This window comes from Arachis hypogaea, chromosome 20 (assembly GCF_003086295.3).
Source record: "Arachis hypogaea cultivar Tifrunner chromosome 20, arahy.Tifrunner.gnm2.J5K5, whole genome shotgun sequence".
Classification (NCBI taxonomy): domain Eukaryota; kingdom Viridiplantae; phylum Streptophyta; class Magnoliopsida; order Fabales; family Fabaceae; genus Arachis; species Arachis hypogaea.
In genome coordinates this window covers 143,382,836-143,410,754 of record NC_092055.1, presented here as the reverse complement: position 1 = coordinate 143,410,754, position 27,919 = coordinate 143,382,836, and the positions used below count along the sequence as shown (strand labels likewise).

General features: G+C 32.2%; 2 protein-coding genes across 3 annotated transcripts; both read left to right on the top strand.

Moving 5' to 3' along the window:
- The first annotated feature begins 2,263 nt into the window (after positions 1 to 2,263).
- On the top strand, positions 2,264 to 8,138 carry LOC112783176 (uncharacterized). The gene is made up of 8 exons (XM_025825985.3): positions 2,264 to 2,789; positions 2,940 to 5,205; positions 5,340 to 5,498; positions 5,598 to 5,777; positions 5,877 to 6,080; positions 6,628 to 6,726; positions 6,822 to 7,421; positions 7,502 to 8,138. The coding sequence occupies exons 2-8, from the start codon at positions 2,947 to 2,949 to the stop codon at positions 7,835 to 7,837; spliced, it is 3,837 nt and encodes a 1,278-aa protein (XP_025681770.1). The 5' UTR covers positions 2,264 to 2,789; positions 2,940 to 2,946; the 3' UTR covers positions 7,838 to 8,138.
- Positions 8,139 to 17,484: 9,346 nt separating this feature from the next.
- Positions 17,485 to 23,164, top strand: LOC112783505 (squamosa promoter-binding-like protein 14). 2 transcript variants are annotated; one of them, XM_025826477.3, is made up of 10 exons: positions 17,485 to 18,460; positions 18,777 to 18,967; positions 19,086 to 19,882; positions 20,018 to 20,092; positions 20,211 to 20,318; positions 20,402 to 20,516; positions 20,702 to 20,837; positions 20,926 to 21,070; positions 21,207 to 21,809; positions 22,069 to 23,164. In XM_025826477.3, the coding sequence occupies exons 1-10, from the start codon at positions 17,967 to 17,969 to the stop codon at positions 22,501 to 22,503; spliced, it is 3,099 nt and encodes a 1,032-aa protein (XP_025682262.1). In that variant the 5' UTR covers positions 17,485 to 17,966; the 3' UTR covers positions 22,504 to 23,164. The 2 variants fall into 2 exon arrangements, with proteins under 2 accessions (XP_025682262.1, XP_025682263.1); XM_025826478.3 differs by having other exon boundaries at positions 17,651 to 18,460; positions 18,777 to 18,952.
- The last annotated feature ends 4,755 nt before the right edge of the window (positions 23,165 to 27,919 follow it).

The window sequence follows — 27,919 nt, the reverse complement described above, 5'->3', positions numbered from 1 at the left end:
TTATTATTTTATTATTCATCTATTATGAGCTATGCCTTTTCACTCTTTTTCTTCTTCGACCCCATTTCTTCTCTCACAATCAGTCTCTTTTCGTCCTCCCTCTATTCTGCTCCTCCACCATGGCCGCCGCCTGAAAAAACCAATTCGGTTGCGTGTGACTAAAATTTAACAATTGTCATTAGTCCACTATCAACACCACCATAAACACTTAAAAAAATAAAACGGGGAGCTAAAATCTAAAAACGTGTTCTCCTTTCCATCTATTTTAAAAGATGTTAGAATAAATTTTATTTGCTATTATAAAGAAGTTTTGAACTAAATTGATATTTTGTATTGTTTTTGTTTATCAATATAAATAATTGATTGTTTTAGCATGGCATCTTTTTTTTTCTTGAAATGTTATAATCATGCAAAAACAATATATCCAATTTGTATATATAAAATTTTGTTTAATTAATTATGACAATCTTCATCATATATTAAAAGTATATAGATATTATTTGAAGTATAATTTTTATTAAAACGGTTCAATTAGTCACGATTAAATAATAATAAAAGTTACAAATTTTTGAAACAAAAATTAAAAATTTCATGTTAATCATAACAAATAACAAAAAGACACTTAAATAGTGGTTGTTTGCTCTTCTTCCTTGTTGGCTCATCATTCACTTTGCTGTGAATTCGTCGTTGCTGTATTTTTCTTTTTCAATTATTTGCCTTCACACACTCCTTCATTTTTGTTCTCTATTCCTATTATTTCTTGAATTTTTTTAAAAAATTCTCTTTTTTTTTTTACTTTGTTAAAGTGTGGGTGCTTGAAATAAAACTTCAATTCTTTAGAGAATTTTATTTCAAGGGTTAATCAATGCAAAATAAATTACTCTAAAAAATGCTAGGAAATTAAAAAAAAATTTAAGTAAGGATTACAAATTTGACAAAATATTTGTATGACATAGTTGTTGAAACAATAAATAAAAGTGACATTACTTCATCATTAAAATATAAGTTTTTTAAACTGTATATATATAGTATCATACCAATCGATTGAATGCATAAAAGACTTTAATCATTTACAAATTTCAATCAATTGAATATGAAAAAGACCCTTAATCACGTACAAAATTCAATAGATTGTTATAAAACTAATCGATTGCATTTCGAGAAAACTCATTCTTCACTAGATTGTGTTACCATGCCAATCGATTGAATAAGAAAATACGCGTTGATTCGTATTGTCAAAATATTTATGAAGGTCACCACTAATAGAAGATCTATCTCGTTGTTGTTTTTTTTCTAATTATTAATAAATATGATAGATGAATAATAAAATAAAGGATAGATCTAATAATTAAATAATATATAAAAGATTAAGTTGTAGTTAAAATTAAGGGTAAATTATATTTTTTGTCCCTGAAGTTTGGCAAAAGTTTAAAAAATACTCTTAAGTTTTATTTTGTTTCAATTTTGTCTCATAAATTTTCAATTTGCATCAAATATACTTAGATTTTCATAAAATTTAAAACTAATATAACAATAATGCATGAAAATTATGCTTAGATTTGCTTGTCTTGTTGAATTAGTCTTAAATTTTATGAAAAATTAGTTATCAAGAATATATTTGATGCAAATTGAAAATTTTTTGGACAAAATTAAAACAAAATAAAACTTAAGAATATTTTTAAAATTTTTGTCAAACTTTAGGAATAAAAAATATACTTTACCCTAAAATTAAATAAAAATTATTTAGTAATTATTAAAAAACTTAATGAACATGTTTCGTTTCTGAGATCATCTAATGGTCCAAATCTAAGATAGTCGAATTTTATTCCAACTGAATTGTTCAATGTGTTATCTTCTATTTAGAGATAAATAATCTAGTTCATGATCATCGTTAGACATAAACGAATCTCTATCAATAACAACAATACCATTCAAATTTTAAACTAAAGAAATTTAGAAATTCGATTCAAAAAGACATTTAAATGCATTAATTTATCTATTTTAGTATTTGTAGAAAAAAAATTAAGTTAGATATATATAAAATGAAATTTAAAATTTAAAATTTAAAATTTTAATTAATTAAAAAAAATTCAAACCATATTTTTTACAAATTAAATATTACATATGTTGTTTCAAAAACAAAAAAAATATTAGATCTATAGGCGTAATAGAATAATACTAATTATCGCTATCAACTTCGGTTGTTTTTTAATTAAAAATGGTATATGAAAACAATATAGATAGATAAGTAAATTGGTGCATCGGATACACAGTAGTAGATAATCTGGCTCATGATCATAGTTAAACAGAAACGAATCTCTAACAATAACAACAATACCATTTAAATTTTAAACTAAAAAAATTTAAAAATTCAGTTCAAAAAGAAATTCAATTTAATATTTTTAAATTTTATATTTTAAATGCATTAGTTTATCTTTTCAGCGTTTGTTTGAAAGGAAAATCCAATAATGTAAAATAATTTCCGATCTTATCTAAAAGTTTGAGCTAAATGATATAAGATATATGATTAAATTCACGTAAAAACAAAATTAAAAAAATACCCCCACCCATAATCTCCTTCTCCACTTAACACTTTTCTGTCGGCTATTAAATTCCACCCCTGCACCCTGCATCTGCATCTGCATCTGCATCTCTCTCCTTCCAACGAAATCCCACGCATTCCTCTCTCTCTCCCTCCCTCTCTCTCTCTCTCTCTCTCTCACATCACTGATCTGACTCTCGATCTGTTCGTTTCGCACCGACGCCTGATCCGCATTCCTCTGAATTCCGTAAGTGAATCTCACCTCCCTATATTCCGTTTGATCTCGATTACGTTTCTATTGATCCATCACAGTGACGCTATTTTCCGTAATTTGGATCCTACAATGTTTCAATTTTGATGTCATTGTTTCGAAATCTATTTTTATTTTCTTGTGCAGCAACAACATGACGGAGGAGGAGGTGGTGAACGTGCGCGGCGGCGAAATCTCCGATTCCAGCGACGGCGATCGGCACAATATCAAGGTTAAGTACTGCAATGGCGATGCTGCTCACGAGAACGGTAGTGTCGCTGGCGACGGCGACGGGGCCGTCGTCTCCGGGAATGGCGGCGGTGATTCCGGTGCCTCGGATCTCATCGTCGTGGTAGAGGACAAGGTGGAAGGAAAGGCTCTTGGTGAGTCTGATGTGACGGTTTCTGAGGCTTCTCCTGTAGCTGAATGCGAGTGCGAAGAAGCGGTTAATAAGGAGGAGGAGAATGATTTGGAAGAGAAAACGGAAATTAGTAATGGAACAATCCCTGTCGGTTGGGGCGGTCAAAATGACGAGGGATCTGTTGTCGTTTTGGAAGACAATGCGAAGGAGGTTAATGAGACAATAACTTGCGATCATGAATTGGCTGTTCAAAACGGTGCGAAGAGCGAGATTCGCGATGGCGTTGATGAAGTCAACGGTGCTGATGCGAATGGAATTCAGCAAAACGGTGAGATTCACGGCGACGAGAAAAAGGAACCTGTGACCGTTGTAGAAGTAGATCGTACTGATGGGAACAATGGTAGTCACAGCGAATTGGAAAGTGTGGCTGTTGAAAACTGTGTGGTGAATAAGGAAGTTTCAGTTACTATGGATGTGAATGAGTTTGCTGATAAAGATGGTGAAAGCAAATCAGCGGAGAAGGCGCAGCTGGAGGCTGTTGATTCAGGTGGTGGAATTGAGGAAGGTGGAGGGAGTGTGTTGGAAGGAACAACTGAATCTACCTCTGATGCTGTTTCAGATGAGAAGGCTGTTGCACAGGAAGTAACAGATCGTGAATTCACGAATGTCGTTAACGGAGATGATCAAAATGGTTCTGCAGAAACTGAGAAGGATGAGATTCCTATTGGCATTGATGGAGTGCATGTTTCTGTAGATGTGAAGGAATGTGCTGGTGAAGATGCTCACACCGGTTCGGATGTGGAGAAGTCTGAGGCTGAGGCTGTAACTGATTCAAATAATGTGGATAAGAGTGTTGCTGGAGGTGATGTTCAAAACGGTTCAGCTGAGCAGGAATTGAGCAATGGGGTTCATGTTGAAGGTGGGTCTGGCTGCGAATTTGAGAAGCCTGAGGAGGAATCAGGAGAAGAACTGGTTGACAAAGTAGAAGACTCATCGGCCTTGAACAATTCAAATATATCTGGACATGGTATTGTTGTGCCTGAGGCTAATGCCAATGTGATGGAGAGTGAAGCTGAACCTTCAAAGATTGCAATGGAGAGTGATCCTGAGCCTTCAAATCTTGTTGTTGAGAGAGAAGCCGAACCTTCAAATGCTGCAGTTGAGAGTGAACCTGAGCCTTCAATCATTGCAGTTGAGAGTGATGCTGAACCTTCAAACGTTCCACTGCAGAGTGAACCTGAGCCATTGACCACTTTGGTCGAGCGTGAAGGTGAGCCTTCAAAAATTGTAGCTGATGGTGAACCTGAGCCTTCAAACACTCTGGTGGAGAATGAAGCTGAGCCTACGAAGGTTGCTGCTGAGAGTGAAGCTGAACCTACGAAGGTTGCCGCTGAGAGTGAAGCTGAACCTACGAAGGTTGCCGCTGAGAGTGAAGCTGAGCCTACGAAGGTTGCTGAGAGTGAAGCTGAGCCTACGAAGGTTGCTGCTGAGAGTGAAGCTGAGCCTACGAAGGTTGCCGCCGAGAGTGAAGCTGAACCTACGAAGGTTGCTGCCGAGAGTGAAGCTGAACCTACGAAGGTTGCTGCTGAGAGTGAAGCTGAGCCTACGAAGGTTGCTGCTGAGAGTGAAGTTGACTCTACAAAGATTGCAGTTGAGAGTGAAGCTGAGCCTTCAAACTTCACAGTTGAGAGTAAAGCTGAGCCTTCAGATGTTGCAATTGGGAGTGAAGCTGAGCCTTCAAAGATTGCCGTGGAGAGTGAAGCTGAACCTGAAGCTGAACCTTCAGCTGAAGGTGTACTTTGTGTCGAACGTGAAGCTGGCAATGTTGGAGATGAAGAGACAAAACTAACTGAAGAAGGATCTAATACTGATGCTGTGGATGTACAAAATATGGGATCAGAGGTAGTGAAAAGGCCATTTTACTATTTGATCAGGATACCAAGATACGATGATGATGAAAATATAAAAGAACAGATAAAGATTGCTATCCAACAAGTAGAAGAGAAGACTAGGATTCGGGATGAAATTCGATCCGAAAGCCAGAATAAAAAGGTCAGTCACAAGGGCAGTAAATTTATGTTATTTGATAATAATAATAATAATAATAATAAGAACAAAGAAAACCTTTTCAATTATTTGAGGCCAATGTTTGATGTTTTACAACTTTTGCATGACGATGTGATCAGGCCACATGTAAGGAGTACAATCAAGAATTTAGAGCTGCAATAACAGCAGAAAGGGCTGCTCGGGACACACTCAAATCCAAACGCCAAGAAATGGATTTGGTTCAAGCCACAATGAACAGATTAAACAATGCAATTTCTGTTGGGGATATAGATGGCAAGGTATGCTACCAATTTTTCTTCTGGAGATATTTATAAGAACTTGAGTCTTTTGCCAGTCTTATGTTTGTTTAATTTTCTGATATTTAAACTTGTTGGCAGATAAGAAACATGGAACACATGATTGAGCATGAAACACTCCCTCTAAAAGAGGAAAAGCAATTGATACGTCAGATCAAACAATTGAAGCAGAATCGGGAGGAGCTGTCTTCTAGTATGGCGAAGCAGGATCAATCACAGAAATCTCTAGACGACAAGGAAAATATTGAAGAGAGCTCAAAGGTAATAATACATTCGGACTGCTATTACGTTTTCATGAATTGACTACCTTATTCTTTAGTCTATGAAAATGAAGTGATATCATTATTTTGATGTTTGCAGAAATTACAACTTTTGAAGAAGGAAATAGAATTGCTTAGAAGTAATGTTCAGAAGGCAGAGGCAGCAACCAAAGCTGCAAAGAAGAAATATGAAGATGAATGCAACATATTGAATGAGATATCAACTCGGTTTAAGTTTGCTGATGACGTTCGCCAAGAAGCATATGCGAAATTACAGACTTTGAAGAAACAATTCCATTTGAAGGTACGTGCATCCTTTTCTTATCGTTTTCTTTGAGATAACAATTATATAAAAGGTATGTGTTGGTAAGACTAGAGAAAGTTGATTCTTGGATAGTTCTGTTTTAATTATTTAAACTTGGGACCTGCTTTAAGTAGTTTTTTATGAGTTTGAACTGAGCACTAAAAATACACTAAATGGCTTCTATTACTCATAACAGTGAAACAATAAAAATACATTCACTGGACTTCACTCTACTACTGTGTGGTTTGCTATTCTAGTACACAACTGATATCATCCTTGGTTGCTTGCCATTCGATTTGTTCATCAAATTGCACACACCTTTTTGTTTTCAATATTAATATATCATCCATGGGAATCCACTTCAGTTAGTATGGTGTCTGGAGAGGAACATTTGCAGATTTGTGTATATCAGATAAACTTTTTATTCTCTTTTTCATATTAAAGCCTCTCTAAAATAGTACTAGTATAATTGCTGTACAGGATATAATTTTTTTCAATTTTTCTTGTGCCCGTCAGTTGAGTGTAATGCTTTTCATCTGTACTGCAGAGCAAATACTTTTGGGAATACAAAAATGCTTCGAAGAAAGGGCAGGACCTAGCCGCAGAAGGGAAGAAAGAGGAACTGCAATGCTTCTGTATGGATCAGGTAATCTTTTCACCCAGACAGATTATCTGTTCTTTCTTGCAATCTTACTATTAGCCAGTAAATGTGACTTGAGCACTTACCAATAAACAATTTAGGTTGAGCGAATGATGGAGCTGTGGAACAAAAATGATGAGTTCAGAAGGGACTATGTACGGTGCAACACCAGGAGTACACTAAGGAGATTGCAAACCCTGGATGGCCGATCACTGGGTCCTGATGAAGAGCCACCAGTAATTCCGAGTTTCTTACCCGAAAGAGTATCCAAAGATAATTCTTCAGTCTCGCAATCAACTCTCGATCAAGAAAAGAAACCAACACCAGCAGAATCTGTTAATAAAAAGGCTGAATCAGCCCCAAAGGCAGTGGAACAAAAAACTGAAAAAAGTCAGACAACCAAAGCTAAAAAGGCTGCAAAAGCCACTCCTTTGGAGAAGTCAGTGGCTGCAATTCCTCGATGGGCAGATGAGCCTGAAGATATACCTGAAGAACCAGTGCGAACAAAGGAGGAAGAGGAGCAGATCTTAAAGGCCGAAATTGCAAGAAAGGAAGAGGAAGCAGCGAAGTTGAAGGAAAAGCGAAGGCTAGAGGAAATTGAGAAAGCTAAGGAGGCAATGCTTCGGAAACAGCGTAATGCTGAGAAAGCCCAACAAAGGGCTGCCTTAAAGGCACAAAAAGAAGCCGAACAGAAAGAAAAGGTAAATAGCATCAACATGATTTCAACTCTATAAAAAGCATATGTCGGTTGTTGTATAACTGTGCATTCTTTCTGATGCAGGAAAGGGAGAAGAGATTAAGGAAGAAGGAAAGAAGAAAGGCTGCTTCCACTGAAACAGCAGAAAACACAGAACAAGAACCTACTCCTATCTCTGAGACTGTAACAAGGAGTACGGAAGAATGTGTTCAGAGTGAAAAACCGGTTGAGGTAACAAGAAGATCACAATATACAAGGCAGAGCAAGGCAAAATCTATGCCGCTCCCTCTTCGCAACAGGGGAAAGAGGCGAATTCAGCCATGGATGTGGGCTGTGATCGCTGTTCTGGCTGTTGTTGCCTTGTTTTTCTTGGGGAATAACAGCTCTTTGAGATCTTGGCTCCAAGGTTCTGCTTATTGAGTATGATACAAAGTATAATCTACTTTTTATTTTACTTTATTTTTTAAACTAAGCATTACTAGACTACTAGGTGTTTGCCGGGGATGTTACCCTTATATTTATTACATTTACACTTTACATACATACGTATAGGAGCAATTCTTTCTTGCGCTTACATTTTTTTTTTACTCCGGTTAGTTTTGATTATTTTCTTTAGACCGAGATTTGTTTATTTGCGGGGTGATGTGATTTATATTGCTTATTGCTTTGTTGCTGTGACCATTATGGATATGGTAATAAATTATTATGATTGTGCCTTTTATATTCACTGTTATTCCTTTTTCTTTCTTAAAAGTGGTTTCTCTCTTCTGTATATTGATAAATCCTCTTTGATACATAAGTCGTCTTAAATAATCACAATTATTAGATAGAATAATATTACACATTCAAGTTTTTTTTTGTTAATCAAGTTGGTTTAATATAACAAATTAATTATGATTAGCATTATTTTAAGTTTTATTATTTAATTTGATTGGACTTGATTCATAAAAAGATTTGGATGTGTAACATTATTCATAATATAAGTAATATTGAATGACTTTTGTGAGCTGATTATTGGTTAAAGAAAAATTAGTTTCCCAGTAAATAAGGTTATTTGTAGTTTAGCAAGTGAATTTAGTCTACTTTGCATGCTTGTGATTTTAAAAGGGTATAAGAGGCTATGCCTATGCGCCTGCATTTATGATACCAAGTGGTAATCCCATAATTTGTTATGAGCTATGCCTATGCGCCTGCATGTGCATGGACTTAGCATGAAGGAACTACTTGTTCTTTTTAGTTTTTGCTCTGTACAAATTTATGGTCAAAATTCCTGACTTAGTTTTGGGTTAAGGAAAGTTTTCTTAAAAATGATAATTTGAATATTGTTATATGTAGAATTTGATGAGTTGTAATTCAAGTGAAGCTTTAAGTACTCTTGAGATAACTATATAGTTCTTGATAGTAATAATAATAATGTAACACGGTAATCCAACTAATCCCTGTGTGAATACTTAATAGATGACAGCTATAGACCTATAGTTATGAAGACAACTATTTTATGCGATATATCGAGTGTCAACCTAAACACATACATGCCACCTAATTATGAATAAGTAAACTAAATCTCTAACATAAATAAGTAAAGGGAAAGTATGAGAAATCAAATGGAATATTTGTACAATGTGTATGCTACCTAATTATTTTTTTTTCCCGCATCTTCTATTGCATATGTCAAAAATAGAAATACAGTTCTTGGCAATTGAAATCTAATCTTAGTATAAGCAACAGTTGACCAGAATAATAGTATAACAAAGAAAATATGTGGCAATCTCATTTGATTTCACTTATATCGCAAGTCAGTATCATCTCAATAATCTTCCACATTATGAAGCTTGTATTGCATTAATAATTCACATGTCTTCATAAACACATATAGCCTCCCATGTATCTTAATCACATCACATGTATGCATCACTCCCTCATTATTATTCCACTTATATATACATGGAAAAGTATAGGTATGTTCAACATATTGGATGATAAGCAACTTAACAATATGTCCATAATAGTATAATACTCCATATAGCTGATGGGTGCGTAATCTGCGTATCGAGTGGATCCATGACATCCGACCTCATCTTTTATTTTTTTCTTCCAAAGATACGTAATTATATTGCTTTGTAAAAATAAATACTCTGTCCATTATAATGACAAAGACAAAAGAAAAAGAAGATCTCCCACTTTGATAAACATTAAATATTAACAAAAAAAAAATGTTAGGGCCAACAATTTTGGTATTTTGTAACTATTAATAGTGTTTTTAATAGTGTGAGATTACATCTAATGGTAAGAAATCACTCACTTTTATTTTGATGGTTAAGTGCTGGTCAAAAAACACCAAAATTACTGGTCCTCTATACTTTTCTAAAGAAAAATTAACAAAAAAGATTGGAGATTCACAAAAAATAATATTCTATCACTTGAGTCATTTTTTACTGGAGCTTTCTTGTTGTTTCCATAATTACTGTTGCCGCCAGCTTCTCACCTTCAAAGAGCTCCAAATTTTTCGCATTCCACAACTCTTAACACAAAGATGTAAGAAGAGTCATAGAAGATTGTCCTCTTTTGATGCCTCTACTTGCCGTATATCACCAGACTGCACACTCCATGGTTCCATATTTATCACCTTACTAAGCTCTTCACTAAACTTTCAAGCAACTTCTAGTGTCTTAAAGGTTTCAGGAATCTTCCAAAATTGGGCCCAACTATGGACATGGAGAGCATAGTCCTTGAAAAGCCATGAAAACCTCTCTCAATTCTCATAATATCTCATTCGATATCGATAAAGAATTAGAATTGATTGTGATCAATCTCCTTTACTCGAAACTCTTATGGTCTCTCCCAAATTGCTTTAAGTGTTCCATCCATGATTCGAGTTAAAAGTGATTTATTAGTAAAAAGTCTTTCAACCAGTAATGTAGTTGTGAATAATCTCCTTTGACAATTGTATTATATTATCACTCTTTTCATTCTTCAAAGGAACGGAATCAATTAAATTATCTCAACTTTCTGTCATGATTCACGGAAGTAATGCCAACAAAAAAATAGAAATGAAATTGAGGTATGTATAAAAAATATTTACTTTGACGACACAGAAATTCTATTAAATTAAAAATTCTAACAAAACATATTGACTCTTGATAGTACATATCCTATGAATTTAGAATCAATAATGACATTCGACTTCATCTAGTAGAATAAGATTTTATTATTGTCATTATTAAACTTTAAATTCAAAATTTTTGATAAAATTAATAGTAGGAGATCACACATTACTCCTTCAATTATTAAAAAAAAAAATATGAGAGAATCTATTTCTATTTCTTCCTCTTCAAAGGACTAGGACTCTAGAGATGAAGTTTCTAAAGTAGATTTATATCTTTCTTTAATTTTATAAAATTTATGTAGTATAATACATTGCATTGTTATATGTTCATATTAATAGGCAAGATTTGTTTACAGAATTGGTAATAAACGAATTTCGAATTCCATACAAATTTGAGTTCAATCATTTTTATTTACGGGTGTAAAATTATTTCAGTGAGGTATCAATAAATATTTTTATAAGTATTGAAAAAGTCTGAAAACAAATTCTATAATATAATTTGAGTTCAATTTTCCCTACCAATATAAGAAAATTTAAGCAAGTGATTGGTAAATACATTTAAATTTTTTTTATAAATACAAAGTATATATTTTTTATATATAAAATTTCTATAAATATACAATTATTATTGACTAAATACTAATAAAAAGTGAACACAATAGTAATTAAATGGCATCAATAATAGAGTTTGACTATACCTCATGCTGAGTCATACAATACAATGAGGTTTTTTTTCTGAAATAAAATAAAAAAATTTATTATTTACTTAAATTTTATTTTTTTATTTTAATTTTTTAAATAATTTTTTTGTGTACTTCTATATATTTTTGGATACCATGAGTCATGATAATAACTTAAAAATTTAAGTTTCGTGTATTTTGAAAATACTTAAAGTGAAATTCATGGGAGATGTGACGAACTTTTGCTAAATTCAAAAAAAAAATTGTATTAAGAGAATTAAAGTTAAAAAATTAAATTTAAATAAATAATAAAATTTTTTATTTTATTTCAGTAAAAATTCCAATACAATAATATTCGAAGGAAAAGTATAGGTAAAGAATTAAAATATTAAACAATGTAAACAATAGATATATCAGATGTTTATTTTATTAGTGTACGGATACTTATTTTAATATTAAAATTTAAAAAATTAATTTAGAGATGTAATATATTTTTATTTGATTAGTAGTTATTCATATTGTTCAACAAATTCATTGTCACCTAACATTCTCCATATCCGAATTGCTAATAAGTAATAAACTAAGAAGTAATAACGATTTTACCCCGCCACATAAGCCGACCAAAGTTGATGTAGTACAATAGTACAATAGGAATCTCTTTTTCAGAAATCGAAAGATGGAAGAAGTTCATGCACCTAGTGAGTAGTGACTAGTGTTCAATTACCATTCTTCAACTGAAACACGTGATCACCTTCTTAAATCTTTATGTACGGCATCCATCAGGCCCCTACCCTATGCCTATATAGGGCATGGAGGGGAAGCTTAGGTGTATCCTTGTAAATATAAAACCTTTAACATTATTATTTAGAATTTCTTATTTTTAATATTACAGTGACAGTGGTATTTTTTTAAAATGTGGATTGTTGAAGTGTTATACTCAAATGTGGAATCGTTTAACTAGAGAAGCAAAAATCAGATCGTCTAATTTATTAGAAGTACAGAAATTGGACCGTCCGATTTATAAGAGGTACACAAATTGGACCATCCGATTTGTGTTAAAAAAAATTAAAAAATTTGAGGTACAGAAATCGGACTTCTGATTTGTGTACTTTCCTAAATTTTAAAAACACAAAAAATTATAATATTAAAATATATCACCACTTCTACTTCCATAACAAAAAAATATATCCTATATTTATTTCTCTTAATATATGTAAATAATTAATTATGTGATTTGATCATTCAGAAAAAAATAATATTTATGTTGAAAAATATTATGATTTGTCTTGTGAATAAATAGGTTAGAACGGAAATATAATAGTGATAATAAATTAATAGGTGATAATACTTGTATAATTGATTATATTATCACTATGCATGTTTTTAAGAGTATTAAATATTTATCACATATATAAAAAATTGTTAACATACGTTAAAAATATAAAATATTTAAAATATTAGGAATAAAAATAAAAATAAAGTTGACCTAAATTTTGCAGACTAAGACATATTTTTATCCAAATAAAATATTATTAAAATTATTAAATTTAATTTAATTTTCAAATATTTCTAAACATATCTTCTATCTCTCGTTTTCTTTCCATTTGAGAGGAGAAAATATTTTGATATGAGAATCACACGTTATGTTCTTTCTCTTCGTTTCTTTTACTCTTACTTTTTATAATTTTCATTGAAAAATAATAATAAAACTTCCCAGCTATTACTATTTACTACCAATTTCGTGTAATTTTCTTGTTTAGGACTTCTGTCTAATCTAAGAAGCTAATACACGTATATTTAGCAAATAATTATTATGGATTCAAAAAAATATAATAAAAATGTGAGTAATTAAGTCTAGTTTTTTGATAAAAATATTTAAGCTTGTTTGATTTAAGAAAATAATTTTTAAAATATTTAGTTTTTATTTTCTAAATTCTATTACAATAATAAATAATACAATTATTTTCTAATTTCTCTCACAAAAAAAAAAGCGTGAGAATATATGGATGACGATAATTCATTTGGTTGGATGCGGCAAAAGCATTCCCATCCTAATCCTAAAAATCGTACATTTTCTCTTTTTTTTTTTTTTGTTTATTAAAGATAGGAGACTCGAATCCGCAAACTAGTATGAGGAGATTATGACATTTGAGCTAGAATTTATTGGTATATTTTTTCTTCTTTTTATTTTTATTTAATACAAAATAAAATTCGTATTTATTTATCTTTATATAAAGTTAATAATAAAAATTTATTAAATAATAATTTAATTAAATCTGTTAAATTATTTAAATTTTTTTTATTATTAATTTTACATAAAAATAATTACATATAAATTTTTGTTTGGTAAGATTAGACTTAGATGTGATGTTTTTGTTATATTATTCTTTTTTCATACGGATATACTTTTTCATCATAGTTTTTTCCTTTTAGAAACTAACTATACTTTGTCTATAGTAGTTTTTATAAACATTCACTTCTAATTAAACACTTAAGAGCAGGTCATTTTTAATTATAGTTTAGTTATTATACACTAATAATGTAAACTATTTAAATCATGCTTCTTTCTTTTAGTTCTCATCTCATTTTAAAAAATCCAAAAAAAAAAAGTTATTTAGACAAGCTAATATAAAGTTTGAAGTGTGGTTAAAATAGAACGAATTTATTCTTTTTTTTTAACATCATTTTGATGGTTCAATTTCACTTTAGACATAAAAATTTTAAAATTTTAGACTAGTAAAATGTGAAAATAGATTCTCTCAATTTTTTAAAAAATTGAAAAAGAAAAGTATAATCTCTCATTATTAATTTTATAAGTAAAATAAAAAATATAAAAAAAATAATAACAGATTAAACAATTAAAAGGATCATTCTCACAAAATGTCAATCACAGAGTCATATCTTAATAGTGAAAAAATTTAATGTAATAATAATTAATTAAACCAGGTGGTAAAATTTTGTGTTAGTAAAGTAAGTCAATGCTATCTTTGTTCTTAACTAATTGTTCATTTTACTTTTGTGGTTAGATACACTGAATTTTTTTCCAGTATATACTTACACAAATAAAAGTACCAGTAAATTAGTAAGGACTAAGGAGCAAAGTAAATCAATAAGCCTAGATGAGTACTTTTCATTTAAGAATAAGTGTTTATTTTTAAATTAACTGTTTACTTAATTGATCAATGTTTACATTTTTCTTTTCCTAGTTACACCCGTACGAATTCTATCCTAATCAATTAGGAACTAAATAAATGATAAAAATAAATGAATGCTAAAGAAAATATTATTATACAAAAGTTATTTTATTTATAGTTTAATATACTTTAATTATTTTTTAAACAATATTATATGCATAATTTGATATATATATATAAGGAAGACTATTACAGGGCAATAAATTTTTGTAATTTATAATTATTAATTAGTCATTATTATTATTTTTAATAGTGTAAAATTATATTTAGGGTAAAATATTAAATTGGTTCCTTACGTTTGGACGTAATTCTGTTTTAATCCTTAAAGTTTAAAATATTCTATTTGAATCTAAAAGAGTTTCATTTAGTTTCAACGTAGTCCTACCATAAAGTCAAAATTAAATAATTAACAGAATATCTTACGTAGTACTCGATAATTTGGATAACAAGTATAAGCTCTAGAGGCATAAAATCAACCGTGGATGCATCAATACATTTATTTATCATTCTCCTTAGTTCTATAGAAAATATTATTTCATTTAAATCGTAAGAAAAATAATAAATAAATATATTGATATATCCACAGTTAATTTTGTTCCTCTGGAGTTTGTACTTGTTCTCTAAATTATCGATCTTGTTCTTGTACTATTGTCATGTAGGACATTCTATTAATTATTTAATTTTGACCTCACGGTGCGACATAAAACTTTGTTAGATTTAAATAGGACACTTTAAACCTTAAAAAACAAAATAAAATTATACCCAAACATAAGAGACCAACCAATTTAATATTTTATCCTTATATCTAATAATATATAATTACTCATTTTATTTTTTACTGATTAAATATTAAACAAAATTTAATAAAAATGTTGATCCCAAAATTTTTTCATATAAAAATATTATTTTTATATTAATCATATTTTTTATTCACACAATATCCTCTAATTTGATATTTAATGAGAATTTGACGGTATTAAAGATCTGTTCTAATATTTAAATAAATAAATTGATAATAAATTTAAATTATAACAATCATTGAACAAATAAAAAATATTATATGGTTAAATAATTTTAATAATTTTTTTACTATAGATAAAAGACTCGAATCCGCAACCTCTTAATTGAATATGATCAGTGGCGGAGCTTAGTTCAGACAAGGAGGGGCCATGGCCCCCCAAACTTTTTATAAAAAATTTAGTAGTACTTTTTCAGAAGATAAAAAATAGTTCAATTGACTTAAATACTTTACTATGACTTAAAGTATCTAATAAATTCAATAAACAACACTCTCTCTATCTTTAAGTTCAAATATAAAAAATAGATATTTTTATTTATTTAATTTAATATTATTTTATATTTTACTATTTATTTAATTTAATTTTTTATATAATAAAAAATAATAGAATATTTAATAAGTATTAATATTATTGTATTTGTATAAATTGATAAAAAAATTTAATAAATATTATAAATTTTAATATTTGTCCTTCTAACTTCTTCTTTACATATTTTACAAATTTTTATATAAAATAATAATAAAAAATCAAAGAATTGATACATTTTTTAAGAGAAAGACTAATATTTAAGAAGGAGAACATATAACTTTTACAATATCAACACCTGTAGATAGTTCTTCTACTTTAATGAATCACAAAGAAAGTGAGATATAACTTTCAAAAGTTCAAAAAATTACATCTGATGACTTTAACTGACGCATGAGCAAGTAGAGTTAGTAGGTTAATTATATTAGTTAATTGTAATAAGGGAATATAAGTCCCATATTGTTTAGGATAGTGAACTTTGTGTTATATTTTAGTCCCACATCGTCCGAGTCATGAAGGCTTTTCCTTCCCCTACTAGTATAAATAACTCATGTACCTTTTATTTATGAAATTGAGTTGAAGTTGATTTTCGAATATGAAATAAGCTGTGTGTTTATTTTTCTCTAGACTCTTTGAGAGTAAGAGGTGCATCCTTGGCTTGGCCGACCAATGTGAGTTTATGGCTATTTTCACCATAGTGGGGTTACTAACCTCGCCAAGATTGGTGAATCTAAACTATGTCACCATAGTGGGGTTGTTAACCTCGCTAAGATTGGTATTCCAAGCGACGTTAACCTCGCCAAGATTGGTATCCCAAGCAACGTCCCGGCATCAGTTTGGTATCAGAGCAAGGTCGGTCCTTGTGGCCTTCACCTTGCTTTAGTGGAATTTTATTTGATTTGTGGGTGTAGGTTTTTGGCATGGATTTGCCAATGAAATCTTTTTGGTGTGGATAGTAGAGTTAGTAGGTTAATTATATTAGTTAATTGTAATAAGGGAATACAAGTCCCATATTGTTTAAGACAGTGAATTTTGTGTTATGAATTAATCCCACATCGTCCAAGTTATGAAGGCTTTTCCTTCTCCCACTAGTATAAATAACTCATGTACCTTTTATTTATGAAATAGAGTTGAAGTTGATTTTTGAATATGAAATAAGTTGTGTGCTTATTTTCCTCTAGGCTCTTTGAGAGTAAGAGGTGCATCCTTGGTTTGGCCAACTAAGATGGGTTTATGGCTATTTTCACCATAGTGTGGTTGTTAACCTCGCCAAGATTGGTGAATCTAAACTATGTCACCATAGTGGGGTTAACAACCTCGCCAAGATTGGTGATCCAAGCGACGTCCTGGCGTCATTAACCTTAACTTTTTGGAACGAGATCTTGAAAAACGGCTTTAAATTTGGCAATATCACCCAAACCAGAGAGATGAGATTAGACGAGCTTATCTTAAATGAGGTTCATATTAAAAATATTTTGACAATTATTTTCTATCTGGCCCCCCCCAAAATTTTGTTTCAAGTTCCGCCACTGAATATGAAGAGACTATACCATTTGAAGTATAACTCATTGCCAAATAATTTAAGAATTAATAACAAAAAGTTTTAATTGAAGAAGAATAAAAAAAATTAGATAAAATTTAACTAAAAAAAGAATTCGTTTACGTAACGTTTTTGAAAAGAATATATATGAATAATATATCCCAAAGTAACGCAAATATAGTTTAAGAGTGGATTTAGCAAATTAATATTAGAGAATTTAGTAATTAAATTTAGTGAGGAAAGTAAAAGCATGAGAGTCACAGCAGCAGCAGTAGTAGTACGGAAAATGGAATGACTGAGCAGTGGGGACTGCGAACCTCCTTGGATTCTTCCTGCGCCCCAATGGTCGGCTCGGCCCCTTAAACCCTAATTACCAATTACCCCCCTCATTCTTCCTCTTATTTACACTTTCTGCCACTCCCCCCCAACCCAACAGGGTGTCTCTTTGATGCAAGTTGAGTACAGCAAGCAACTTCTCTCTTTGAACACAAAATGCATCTTACTCCTCTTTTTCTCAGATCCCTTCTCTTCTTCTCTTCTGTTGCCAAATTCACCTAACTTCATCTAATTCTATACCATCCATCCTCGGATTCATTTATTTCTTCAGACATGTGATGCTGACTTTGTCTTCTTCAATTTTATACAATTAATTGGAAAACCCTATTGTTTTTGTTGGTTATAGTTTTATTTTGAAGATTTTGAAGATGGAGAAGGTGGCTCCTCCGATCTTTATGCACCAAGCACTTCAAAGTCGGTTCTGTGATGTACCGATGACTACTACCGCCACCACGAAGAAGCGCGATCTGTCGTACGACGTCGATAAGAGCAGCTCCAACGGTAATTGGAATCCAAACGCGTGGAGCTGGGACAGTGTCAGGTTTATCGGGAAGCCAGTACCGCAGCAAAACGGTGTCGTTTCAGTTGAGGAAGAAACGCTGCGTTTAAATCTCGGTAGCAGTGGTGTTAGTGGCAGCGGCGGAAGCGTTGACCCGAGCGTGTCGCGGCCGAGTAAGAGAGTGCGTTCTGGTTCACCCACCGGAACGGCGTCGTATCCGATGTGCCAGGTGGATAACTGCAAGGAAGATCTGTCAAGTGCAAAAGACTATCATAGAAGGCACAAAGTGTGTGAGCTTCATAGCAAAGCCTCGAAGGCCCCCCTTGGGAACCAAATGCAAAGGTTCTGCCAGCAGTGTAGCAGGTGTTAATTGATTTACCCTAGTCAATTCTTTTGAATTGCCTTAATTTTGTGATGAATTGTTTGATGAATTTACAATCATAGCATAAGTTTCTACAATTGATGGATGTTGATGTAATAGTACCAAATCTCCTTTTTTTTTCAAGAAGGGAAGAAATCTTTAGTTGAAATGACTAAGCATTTTATAGTTTTTTGGTTATACTTTTGTTTTCAAAATTGATGGATGTTGAGTTTTTTTTTTTTTAATAACTGTTTTTGCCATGATAGTGTTGAATTTCATTCCTTTTAACTATTATTTGATGTTGTTTTACGTGCGTAGGTTTCACCCTTTGACGGAGTTTGATGAAGGGAAGCGAAGCTGTAGACGTAGACTGGCTGGGCACAACCGCCGGAGAAGAAAGACCCAACCGGAAGATGTCACGTCGCAGCCTGAGAGTGTGGCTACTGGAAATGCAGAAATCTTCAATTTATTGAGTGCCATAGCAAGTTCACAAGGTCAGAAGCCAAATGGTATTGTGTTTCTTATCCGTGCCATTAATCTAGCTATGTTTGTGGATGATAATGATCGTGTGTAGGAAAATTTGAGGAAAGAAACAATTAAGTTTTTTGTGATAATTATTCTGTGTAGGTAAGTTTGAGGACAGAAGCAAGATTGCGTCACAAGTTCCGGATAAAGACCAGCTTGTTCAGATTCTTAATCGGATACCGTTGCCAGCTGATCTTGCAGCAAAGTTGCTCAATGTTGGCGGTAAAGGTCAAATACAAACTTCATCTTATCATCATGACAAAGTGAACCAGAGCAATTCTGGTCCATTAACGAAGGACTTGCTTGCTGTTCTTTCAACCACTTTATCAGCATCTACTCCCAACTCTCAAAAGAGTAGCCAGAGTAGTGACAGTGAGAAGTCTAGGGCTAGTGCTGACCAAGTTGGTGAAAGTTTACAAATGAGACAATATCCACAAGAATTTGCTTCTGTTGGAGACGAAAGAAGTAGTGGCAGTTCGCAATCTCCAGTTGAAGATTCAGACTTCCCAGAAGTTCGAGTTAATTTGCCACTGCAACTCTTTAGTTCTTCTCCTGAAGTTGGCAACCCGCCAAAATTGACACCTTCGCAAAAGTATTTCTCTTCTGACAGCAGTAATCCTGTGGAAGAGAGGTCACCATCATCTTCCCCTGCTGTGGACAATCAATTCGATTTGCAAGGTGTGGCTAGAGGTCTCAAGGCTGACGGCGTTCCAAGCAGAAGAGAAGTAAATGCAAATAAAGAAGCTAGCCAAAGTCAAAGTTATAATATATCTCTTAATCTCTTTAATGCGCCAAATAGCAGAGTCCAGCCTAGCTCACTTCAAAGTGTTCCATTTCAAGCTGGATATGCATCTTCTGGTTCTGATCACTCACCTCCAAGTTTGAATTCAGATGCTCAGGTATTTCGTGATTTCCTTATTCCTGGTTTATATTTGACATCAATTTTGTAATTTTGTTTTATCTTGCCTATATCCAAGCAAGCTTAGGTAATTCATTTTTGTGAGTGATTTGATATTGTTGGGGTATGCCAACAGGATCGCACTGGGAGAATAATGTTCAAGCTATTTGACAAAGATCCTAGTCATTTCCCTGGAACACTGCGAACACAGGTAAAATGCTGTGCCAACATGTGTCCTCATGATGTTATTCTTATAATCTTATTGAATGTAAAAAGTTGCGCTTGGCAAAAATAATAGTGTTTACTAACTTCCCTTTTTTCTTTCCTAGATTTACAATTGGCTTTCTAATAGTCCATCAGATATGGAGAGCTACATTAGGCCGGGCTGCGTGGTACTGTCGCTTTATGCTTCAATGTCCTCTGCTGCCTGGGAGCAAGTAAGTGAACTGCTGTGATGCACGTGCATATATAGCTTTTATGTTTCTTCTTGCTGATTAATTGTTCATTGTGTTTTTTGCAGCTAGAAGAAAACTTCCTGCAACATGTCCATTCTTTAATTCAAAGCAATTCCGACTTTTGGAGAATTGGAAGGTTTCTGGTTCATTCTGGCAATCAGTTAGCATTACACAAAGATGGTGTGTACTAATCCATGACTGCAGACTTGAACCTTTTTATGCTTAAGATATGCTTTTTTGGCCTCTTTATCTCAATAGTTTTCTCTTTTTTTTAAAAAAAAAAATCAAACTTTAGAAGATCAAACGTGCCATTTTTCTCTAAATTTCCTTTATCTGAATTAGATCCATTTGAATTGAAAATCCAGGAAAAATTCACTTATGCAAGCCATGGAGAACTTGGAGGTCTCCTGAATTGATATCAGTGTCCCCTTTGGCAATTGTTAGTGGACAAGAAACCTCTTTTTCATTGAAGGGTAGAAACCTGTCAAATCCTGGCACCAAGTCAGTAGCACTTTCCCACATTCTATTTGTGTGATGCTTTATACCTCCTTCTGGTCCATTCTCCTGATATTCGTTCTAAATTTTGCAGGATTCATTGCACAGGTACTGGCGGTTACACGCCCATAAAAGTTGTTGAATCTGCATGTTATGGTATGACCTATGACAAGATAAAATTGAGTGGTATTAAAGTTCAGGATGCTTCTCCTGGTCTTTTGGGTCGCTGTTTTATCGAGGTAGAGTTCTTAATCATTTTTTTTTAACTACTATCCCTGTAGAGAATTCTATTTGCTTGCAGTACATGCATATTTTCCTGAAACTTTTGCCTGTGCAAAGTTTGTATCTAATAAATGCAACGTCATTCATGAACAGGTAGAAAATGGTTTCAAGGGTAGCAGTTTTCCAGTGATAATAGCTGATGCAACCATTTGTAAGGAATTGAGACCACTTGAATCTGAATTCGACAAGGAAGAAAATGCAAGTGATGCCATTTCAGATGAGCATGGATATGATCTTGGAAGACCAAGGTCAAGGGAGGAGACTCTACACTTCCTGAATGAGCTTGGGTGGTTATTCCAAAGAAAAAGGTTCTCATATACGGATTTGGTTCCAGATTATTCACTTGACAGATTCAGATTCATACTTACATTTTCTGTGGAAAGAAATTGCTGTATGCTAGTTAAAACACTCTTGGATATGTTGGTTCAAAAATACTTGGAAGGCCAATGGTCGTCAACGGCATCATTGGAGATGCTCAACGCAATCCAACTCCTGAATAGAGCGGTTAAAAGAAAGTATGTTAACATGGTTGATTTGCTCATTCAGTATGCTGTGCCTAGCAACAATGATGCATCCCGGAAGTACGTATTTCCGCCAAATGTTGCTGGCCCTGATGGTATTACGCCATTGCACTTGGCAGCATGCACATCGTCATCTGAGGGTGTAATTGACTCTTTGACAAATGATCCGCAGGAGGTAAATTTACCGGCTTTACTTTAGTAATAAGGTTTATATAGGAAACTCTCCATTTGGACGTCTTATTTAGTGCTAATTTCAGCACACTTTTCTCCACAAACGTGGATTACATTTCGGTGTCTTTATTTCTTGTAAACTTAAAACTTCGAAGTGAACACTGAAGTCATTCTTGCAGTATGTTCAACAAGCATAAAGAAGATGCATGTATAATTCCCTTTTATAAAGCACCTAATGATCAGTGTTTCTTGTGGTGGTGTAGATTGGGTTGAACAGCTGGGATTCTCTTCTAGATGCAAATGGGCAGACTCCGCATGCTTATGCCATGATGAGGAATAATCATTCTTATAATGTGCTGGTTGCTCGAAAACTCTCCAATAGAAGAAGAGGCCATGTTTCAGTAACAATTAATAGCGAGATAGAGCATTCATCAATGGACATCGAGCTTAAGCAAAGGCAAAGTGACCAAACCAAAAGAGGTCAGAATTCCTGCACTAAGTGTAGTGCAATGGCGGATGTTCGTTACAGCAGCAGAATCCCTGGTTCACGGAGCTTTGGTCACCACCGACCCTTTATTCATTCGATTCTAGCTATTGCCGCTGTATGTGTCTGTGTCTGTCTGTTCTTGCGAGGACACCCTTGGGTTGGCTCGGTTACGCCCTTCAATTGGGAGAAGTTGGATTATGGCACCATATAACTGCTATTGCTAGACAAGTTTGGCATAAAGGGAATCGGAGTCATCAACTAGGGGGTAACAAAAGAACCCAATGGTTGCTGTTTTCGTCGCAGGCGGAACTGCTTTTCTTGGGGAACGGGCATTGTATTGAGAGCCCAACATAAACACCTCACACATCGATATCGATCGATACAGAGCTGTTTGGAAGATCAAGGAGAAAGAAAGTGTGGCTGCCCTAGTGCCTTCTTTGCAGATTCTGACTTGAGATAAGGTCCTATTGGAATTTCAGAATTAAGGGTATCAATGTTCTCGAGTTAAAATAGTGTTGAACACTAATAAAAATCTCACAACATAGTCCCTTAGAAATCAAACTATATCATTCCACTTTTAGGGAAATCATTAGTGTTTTTAAGGATCATGCTGGAGATTTCATTTGTTAAGAAACTTATATGTCCAAAACTATTCTACTCCAGGATGAATTTGGTTGTTTACTCCATGTTCAAGTTGGAAGGTGGTGCATGGCTTCAAGAACAAAGCAGTTGACTTATGAGAGCAGTAAGGCCACAAGTACAGGGTATTATGATTAAGTGGCTGTGTAATTATGATGTTTCTGCTGACCATCTGTATGATGATGATGATGATGATTATTATTATTATTATTATTATTATTATTATTATTAAATTCATGGTTTCAGTTTCCTTTCCTTTCCTTTCTGCTATCATTTGCATGTGATTTTTTAATTATGATGTCTTTTTGACTTTTTTCCGTGGTCCTTTTCTTTATTAGTGTATGTCCAATTAAGATTACATTATATGCTCAATGGCTGAGGATTCTATTCTTAACCAGTGGCCATAATTTCATTTGCTTGGATATATTCATATATAGTACGGTACCACAATACATCATTGACAATTGTAGCTGCTGCTATTGCTGTGTACTTTATTATGTCTGTTATGGTCATATTTGAACAAATTGACATTTGATAATTCTAATTTAATTAAGGGTGTTTTTAATTATGTTGGTCTTGAATTAATATAATATAATGTTATTAAATCAATAATTGATACGTCATATGTGATAGCTACCACTGAAACCAAGTGTAGGTTTTAGTTATATAGAATATATGAAGCTGACATTGATTTATGAATTGTGCATCTATGACTAATTAATTCTTGTAATTAATATATCCATATAATTAAAATTCATAATTATGCAGATATTGTTGATGACTATATCCATATCCAGTTATCCACACACACACTACTTTTTTTTTTTCCTAATATATATATTTTTTATATAAAGAATATGTGCAAAGTTTATTATTCACCTTAATCAATAGATACCTAATGTTGAGTTATTAATAGTTGGTTCTGAAGCAGCTGTGGAACTTAATATGAGAGACACATGTCTACCACTCTAACCAAGAGGCAAAACCTAGATTCTATGTTAAAAGAAAAAATTTAAAATAAAAAATAAAAAATGCTAAAAAATGTTACTAAAAATCTCTTTCCAAATATAAATAATAATAGTATCAATAATTCAAAAATGTTAGGTATATGTACCGACGTACTTGTAGGGTGTAGCTGAATACAAAATACTGTGGCCAACTTGCATTATTTCTTGCGTCAAAATCGAAAGCACATGAATGATGAATTGAATGAATGGCTTTCGTTTTCATCAATTTATTGGCAATTTGGACCACATTCATTGATTGGGAGGTCTCGCTTATAACATACATATCCTAGGCGTGGAAGATAACACCACCAATAATATTTTATATCTTACATTAAATTATATTATTAAAATTTATAAATGTATATCCCTTTTAGCACTTTACTTTACCTTACCTTCCAACTTGTATCATCCGCCATGTCCACATCGTAATGTTTTTTTCTGTAACTTATGAATTGACACTTGGACTCTTAATAATGATCAAACGCGGCTATAAGAAACTACAAATTTGATATTGTTCACATTATTTTTGGGGTATTGATAGAGATTTTTAACAAAGTTTTGGAGTGAAATATCAAAACAATTTTGTGAGAAACACAGCTTCTTTTGAACCAACAATTAGCTATACCGAATGAGTAAGGACTGAGGCTTTAAATTATTAAAAGAATATTAGAGGATTATTAAATTTTATTATTTTGATTAGTTGTTAGTTAGTAATATTTAAAATATAGGCTAAAAATTTAGATTGTTAGACTAAAAATATTGAATTTATAGCTAAAAGTGCTGGTAAAAAATAATAGAGAAAATGATAAATAGATTTCTGCCCTTTTGTCTTGCAGACATTTTTGTCTCTGACTATTTGAAAATATTTTAAAATTTTTTTCTTTCTTAAAAGTTTAACAGATTAGTCCCTCTATGCAAATATCTTTGTCAGACCAACGAAAAAATCTAACGTGACTCCCGTTACGGGATGTAACGTGGCATCAGTGGCGGAACTTGAAACAAAATTTTGGGGGGGGCCAGATAGAAAATAATTGTCAAAATATTTTTAATATGAACCTCATTTAAGATAAGCTCGTCTAATCTCATCTCTCTGGTTTGGGTGATATTGCCAAATTTAAAGCCGTTTTTCAAGATCTCGTTCCAAAAAGTTAAGGTTAATGACGCCAGGACGTCGCTTGGATCACCAATCTTGGCGAGGTTGTTAACCCCACTATGGTGACATAGTTTAGATTCACCAATCTTGGCGAGGTTAACAACCACACTATGGTGAAAATAGCCATAAACCCATCTTAGTTGGCCAAACCAAGGATGCACCTCTTACTCTCAAAGAGCCTAGAGGAAAATAAGCACACAACTTATTTCATATTCAAAAATCAACTTCAACTCTATTTCATAAATAAAAGGTACATGAGTTATTTATACTAGTGGGAGAAGGAAAAGCCTTCATAACTTGGACGATGTGGGATTAATTCATAACACAAAATTCACTGTCTTAAACAATATGGGACTTGTATTCCCTTATTACAATTAACTAATATAATTAACCTACTAACTCTACTATCCACACCAAAAAGATTTCATTGGCAAATCCATGCCAAAAACCTACACCCACAAATCAAATAAAATTCCACTAAAGCAAGGTGAAGGCCACAAGGACCGACCTTGCTCTGATACCAAACTGATGCCGGGACGTTGCTTGGGATACCAATCTTGGCGAGGTTAACGTCGCTTGGAATACCAATCTTAGCGAGGTTAACAACCCCACTATGGTGACATAGTTTAGATTCACCAATCTTGGCGAGGTTAGTAACCCCACTATGGTGAAAATAGCCATAAACTCACATTGGTCGGCCAAGCCAAGGATGCACCTCTTACTCTCAAAGAGTCTAGAGAAAAATAAACACACAGCTTATTTCATATTCGAAAATCAACTTCAACTCAATTTCATAAATAAAAGGTACATGAGTTATTTATACTAGTAGGGGAAGGAAAAGCCTTCATGACTCGGACGATGTGGGACTAAAATATAACACAAAGTTCACTATCCTAAACAATATGGGACTTATATTCCCTTATTACAATTAACTAATATAATTAACCTACTAACTCTACTTGCTCATGCGTCAGTTAAAGTCATCAGATGTAATTTTTTGAACTTTTGAAAGTTATATCTCACTTTCTTTGTGATTCATTAAAGTAGAAGAACTATCTACAGGTGTTGATATTGTAAAAGTTATATGTTCTCCTTCTTAAATATTAGTCTTTCTCTTAAAAAATGTATCAATTCTTTGATTTTTTATTATTATTTTATATAAAAATTTGTAAAATATGTAAAGAAGAAGTTAGAAGGACAAATATTAAAATTTATAATATTTATTAAATTTTTTTATCAATTTATACAAATACAATAATATTAATACTTATTAAATATTCTATTATTTTTTATTATATAAAAAATTAAATTAAATAAATAGTAAAATATAAAATAATATTAAATTAAATAAATAAAAATATCTATTTTTTATATTTGAACTTAAAGATAGAGAGAGTGTTGTTTATTGAATTTATTAGATACTTTAAGTCATAGTAAAGTATTTAAGTCAATTGAACTATTTTTTATCTTCTGAAAAAGTACTACTAAATTTTTTATAAAAAGTTTGGGGGGCCATGGCCCCTCCTTGTCTGAACTAAGCTCCGCCACTGCGTGGCATATAAGTGGAAGAGTAGTTTTAAAAATTGGATAGATAAATCTCTCTCCTTCAAAACTACGTCATTTCGTATGGCAACCCTATTCATTAAATTGATTGCGTTTCTTTAATTTAGATTGTTAGTAACTTATTTGTCATTTTTTCAAAAATCAATATTTTTTTTATAATTAAAAAATTGAATTTTTATCAAATTATTATTATAAAGAAAAAAATATTGATTTTTTTTGTTAGATGGAAAAGATTAGTTTTTAATCTTTTTCCATACTCAGATTATCATGAAAGATCATATTACTTATATAATTATTTTAAAAAAAAAAATTAAATATTCAAACAAAAATATTAATTATGAAAGAATGAAAGATTATATTATTAACAAAAGTATTATCTTTTAGATAGATAGAGTATATCTAACAAAATGGTACTTCCTTAAATAAGTCTGTCAATAATCTAATTTTTCATATGTAATTTGTATTTCACTCAAAAAGATTTTTTTTTTTCAATCACTTTAGCCAATTCTTCTCCACTTTGAGTCATCACTTTCATGCCACCTGAAAAAACAAGATGGCATGCAATTATGAGACAAATATAAGTGTATGAAGCTAAATATATACAAATGCAACCTCCGAGAAATAATAGTCACATCATTCAAAACCTTAGGCAAAATGTTTTCTTCTCTAAGACACATTTGAAAATAGTGCTTCTGTCGTGCCTATTTATATTTGTCTAACTTATTAAAAGAAGATAAAAATTAATATTTAAATTAAAAATATAAAAATAAATATTTTTTTAATATTTAAAATTTACCATACAAAACAAGTTCGGCAAATTCGACACCAAAATTATAGACATCATAGAATTTGTCTTTGAAAATATCCTACTTAAGATACCATTAATTCTCCGCGTAGAAACTGTGCACCTAATTGGGTTAGAAATATCCCAAATGCCTTTCTAAGATCAGAGGAACTAACTGCCAAAGTTAAGCAAACTTTTTTGAAGATCACAGCTGTGCATATGGCTACTCAAATCCACCATTCCAGCCGTAAACTAAGCTTCTTTTCTTTTCTTTTTTTAATTAATATCTCAAGAACTTAATCTTATCTTAATATATTGGCACTTAAAATCTTTCACGTAATCTAATATTTAGCTATCCATAATTCCTTATCATACCATATGATACTTTAGATTTAGATTTTGTGGTAGACACAAGAGTCTACCTAAAAAGAATTTTATATTACATATCAAAATTTGAGTGAAAAAAAATTTAGAATTTGAT

What these genes read in the sequence shown, in the direction of transcription:
- LOC112783176 (XM_025825985.3), top strand. Translation starts at nt 2,947, where the DNA reads ATGACGGAGGAGGAGGTGGTGAACGTGCGCGGCGGCGAAATCTCCGAT. An exon ending in ATATTGAAGAGAGCTCAAAG is followed by an intron (nt 5,778 to 5,876) that starts GTAATAATACAT and finishes TGATGTTTGCAG; the next exon opens with AAATTACAACTTTTGAAGAA. An exon ending in AGAAACAATTCCATTTGAAG is followed by an intron (nt 6,081 to 6,627) that starts GTACGTGCATCC and finishes TCTGTACTGCAG; the next exon opens with AGCAAATACTTTTGGGAATA.
- LOC112783505 (XM_025826477.3), top strand. Translation starts at nt 17,967, where the DNA reads ATGGAGAAGGTGGCTCCTCCGATCTTTATGCACCAAGCACTTCAAAGT. An exon ending in GTTTGAATTCAGATGCTCAG is followed by an intron (nt 19,883 to 20,017) that starts GTATTTCGTGAT and finishes GTATGCCAACAG; the next exon opens with GATCGCACTGGGAGAATAAT. An exon ending in TGACAAATGATCCGCAGGAG is followed by an intron (nt 21,810 to 22,068) that starts GTAAATTTACCG and finishes GTGGTGGTGTAG; the next exon opens with ATTGGGTTGAACAGCTGGGA.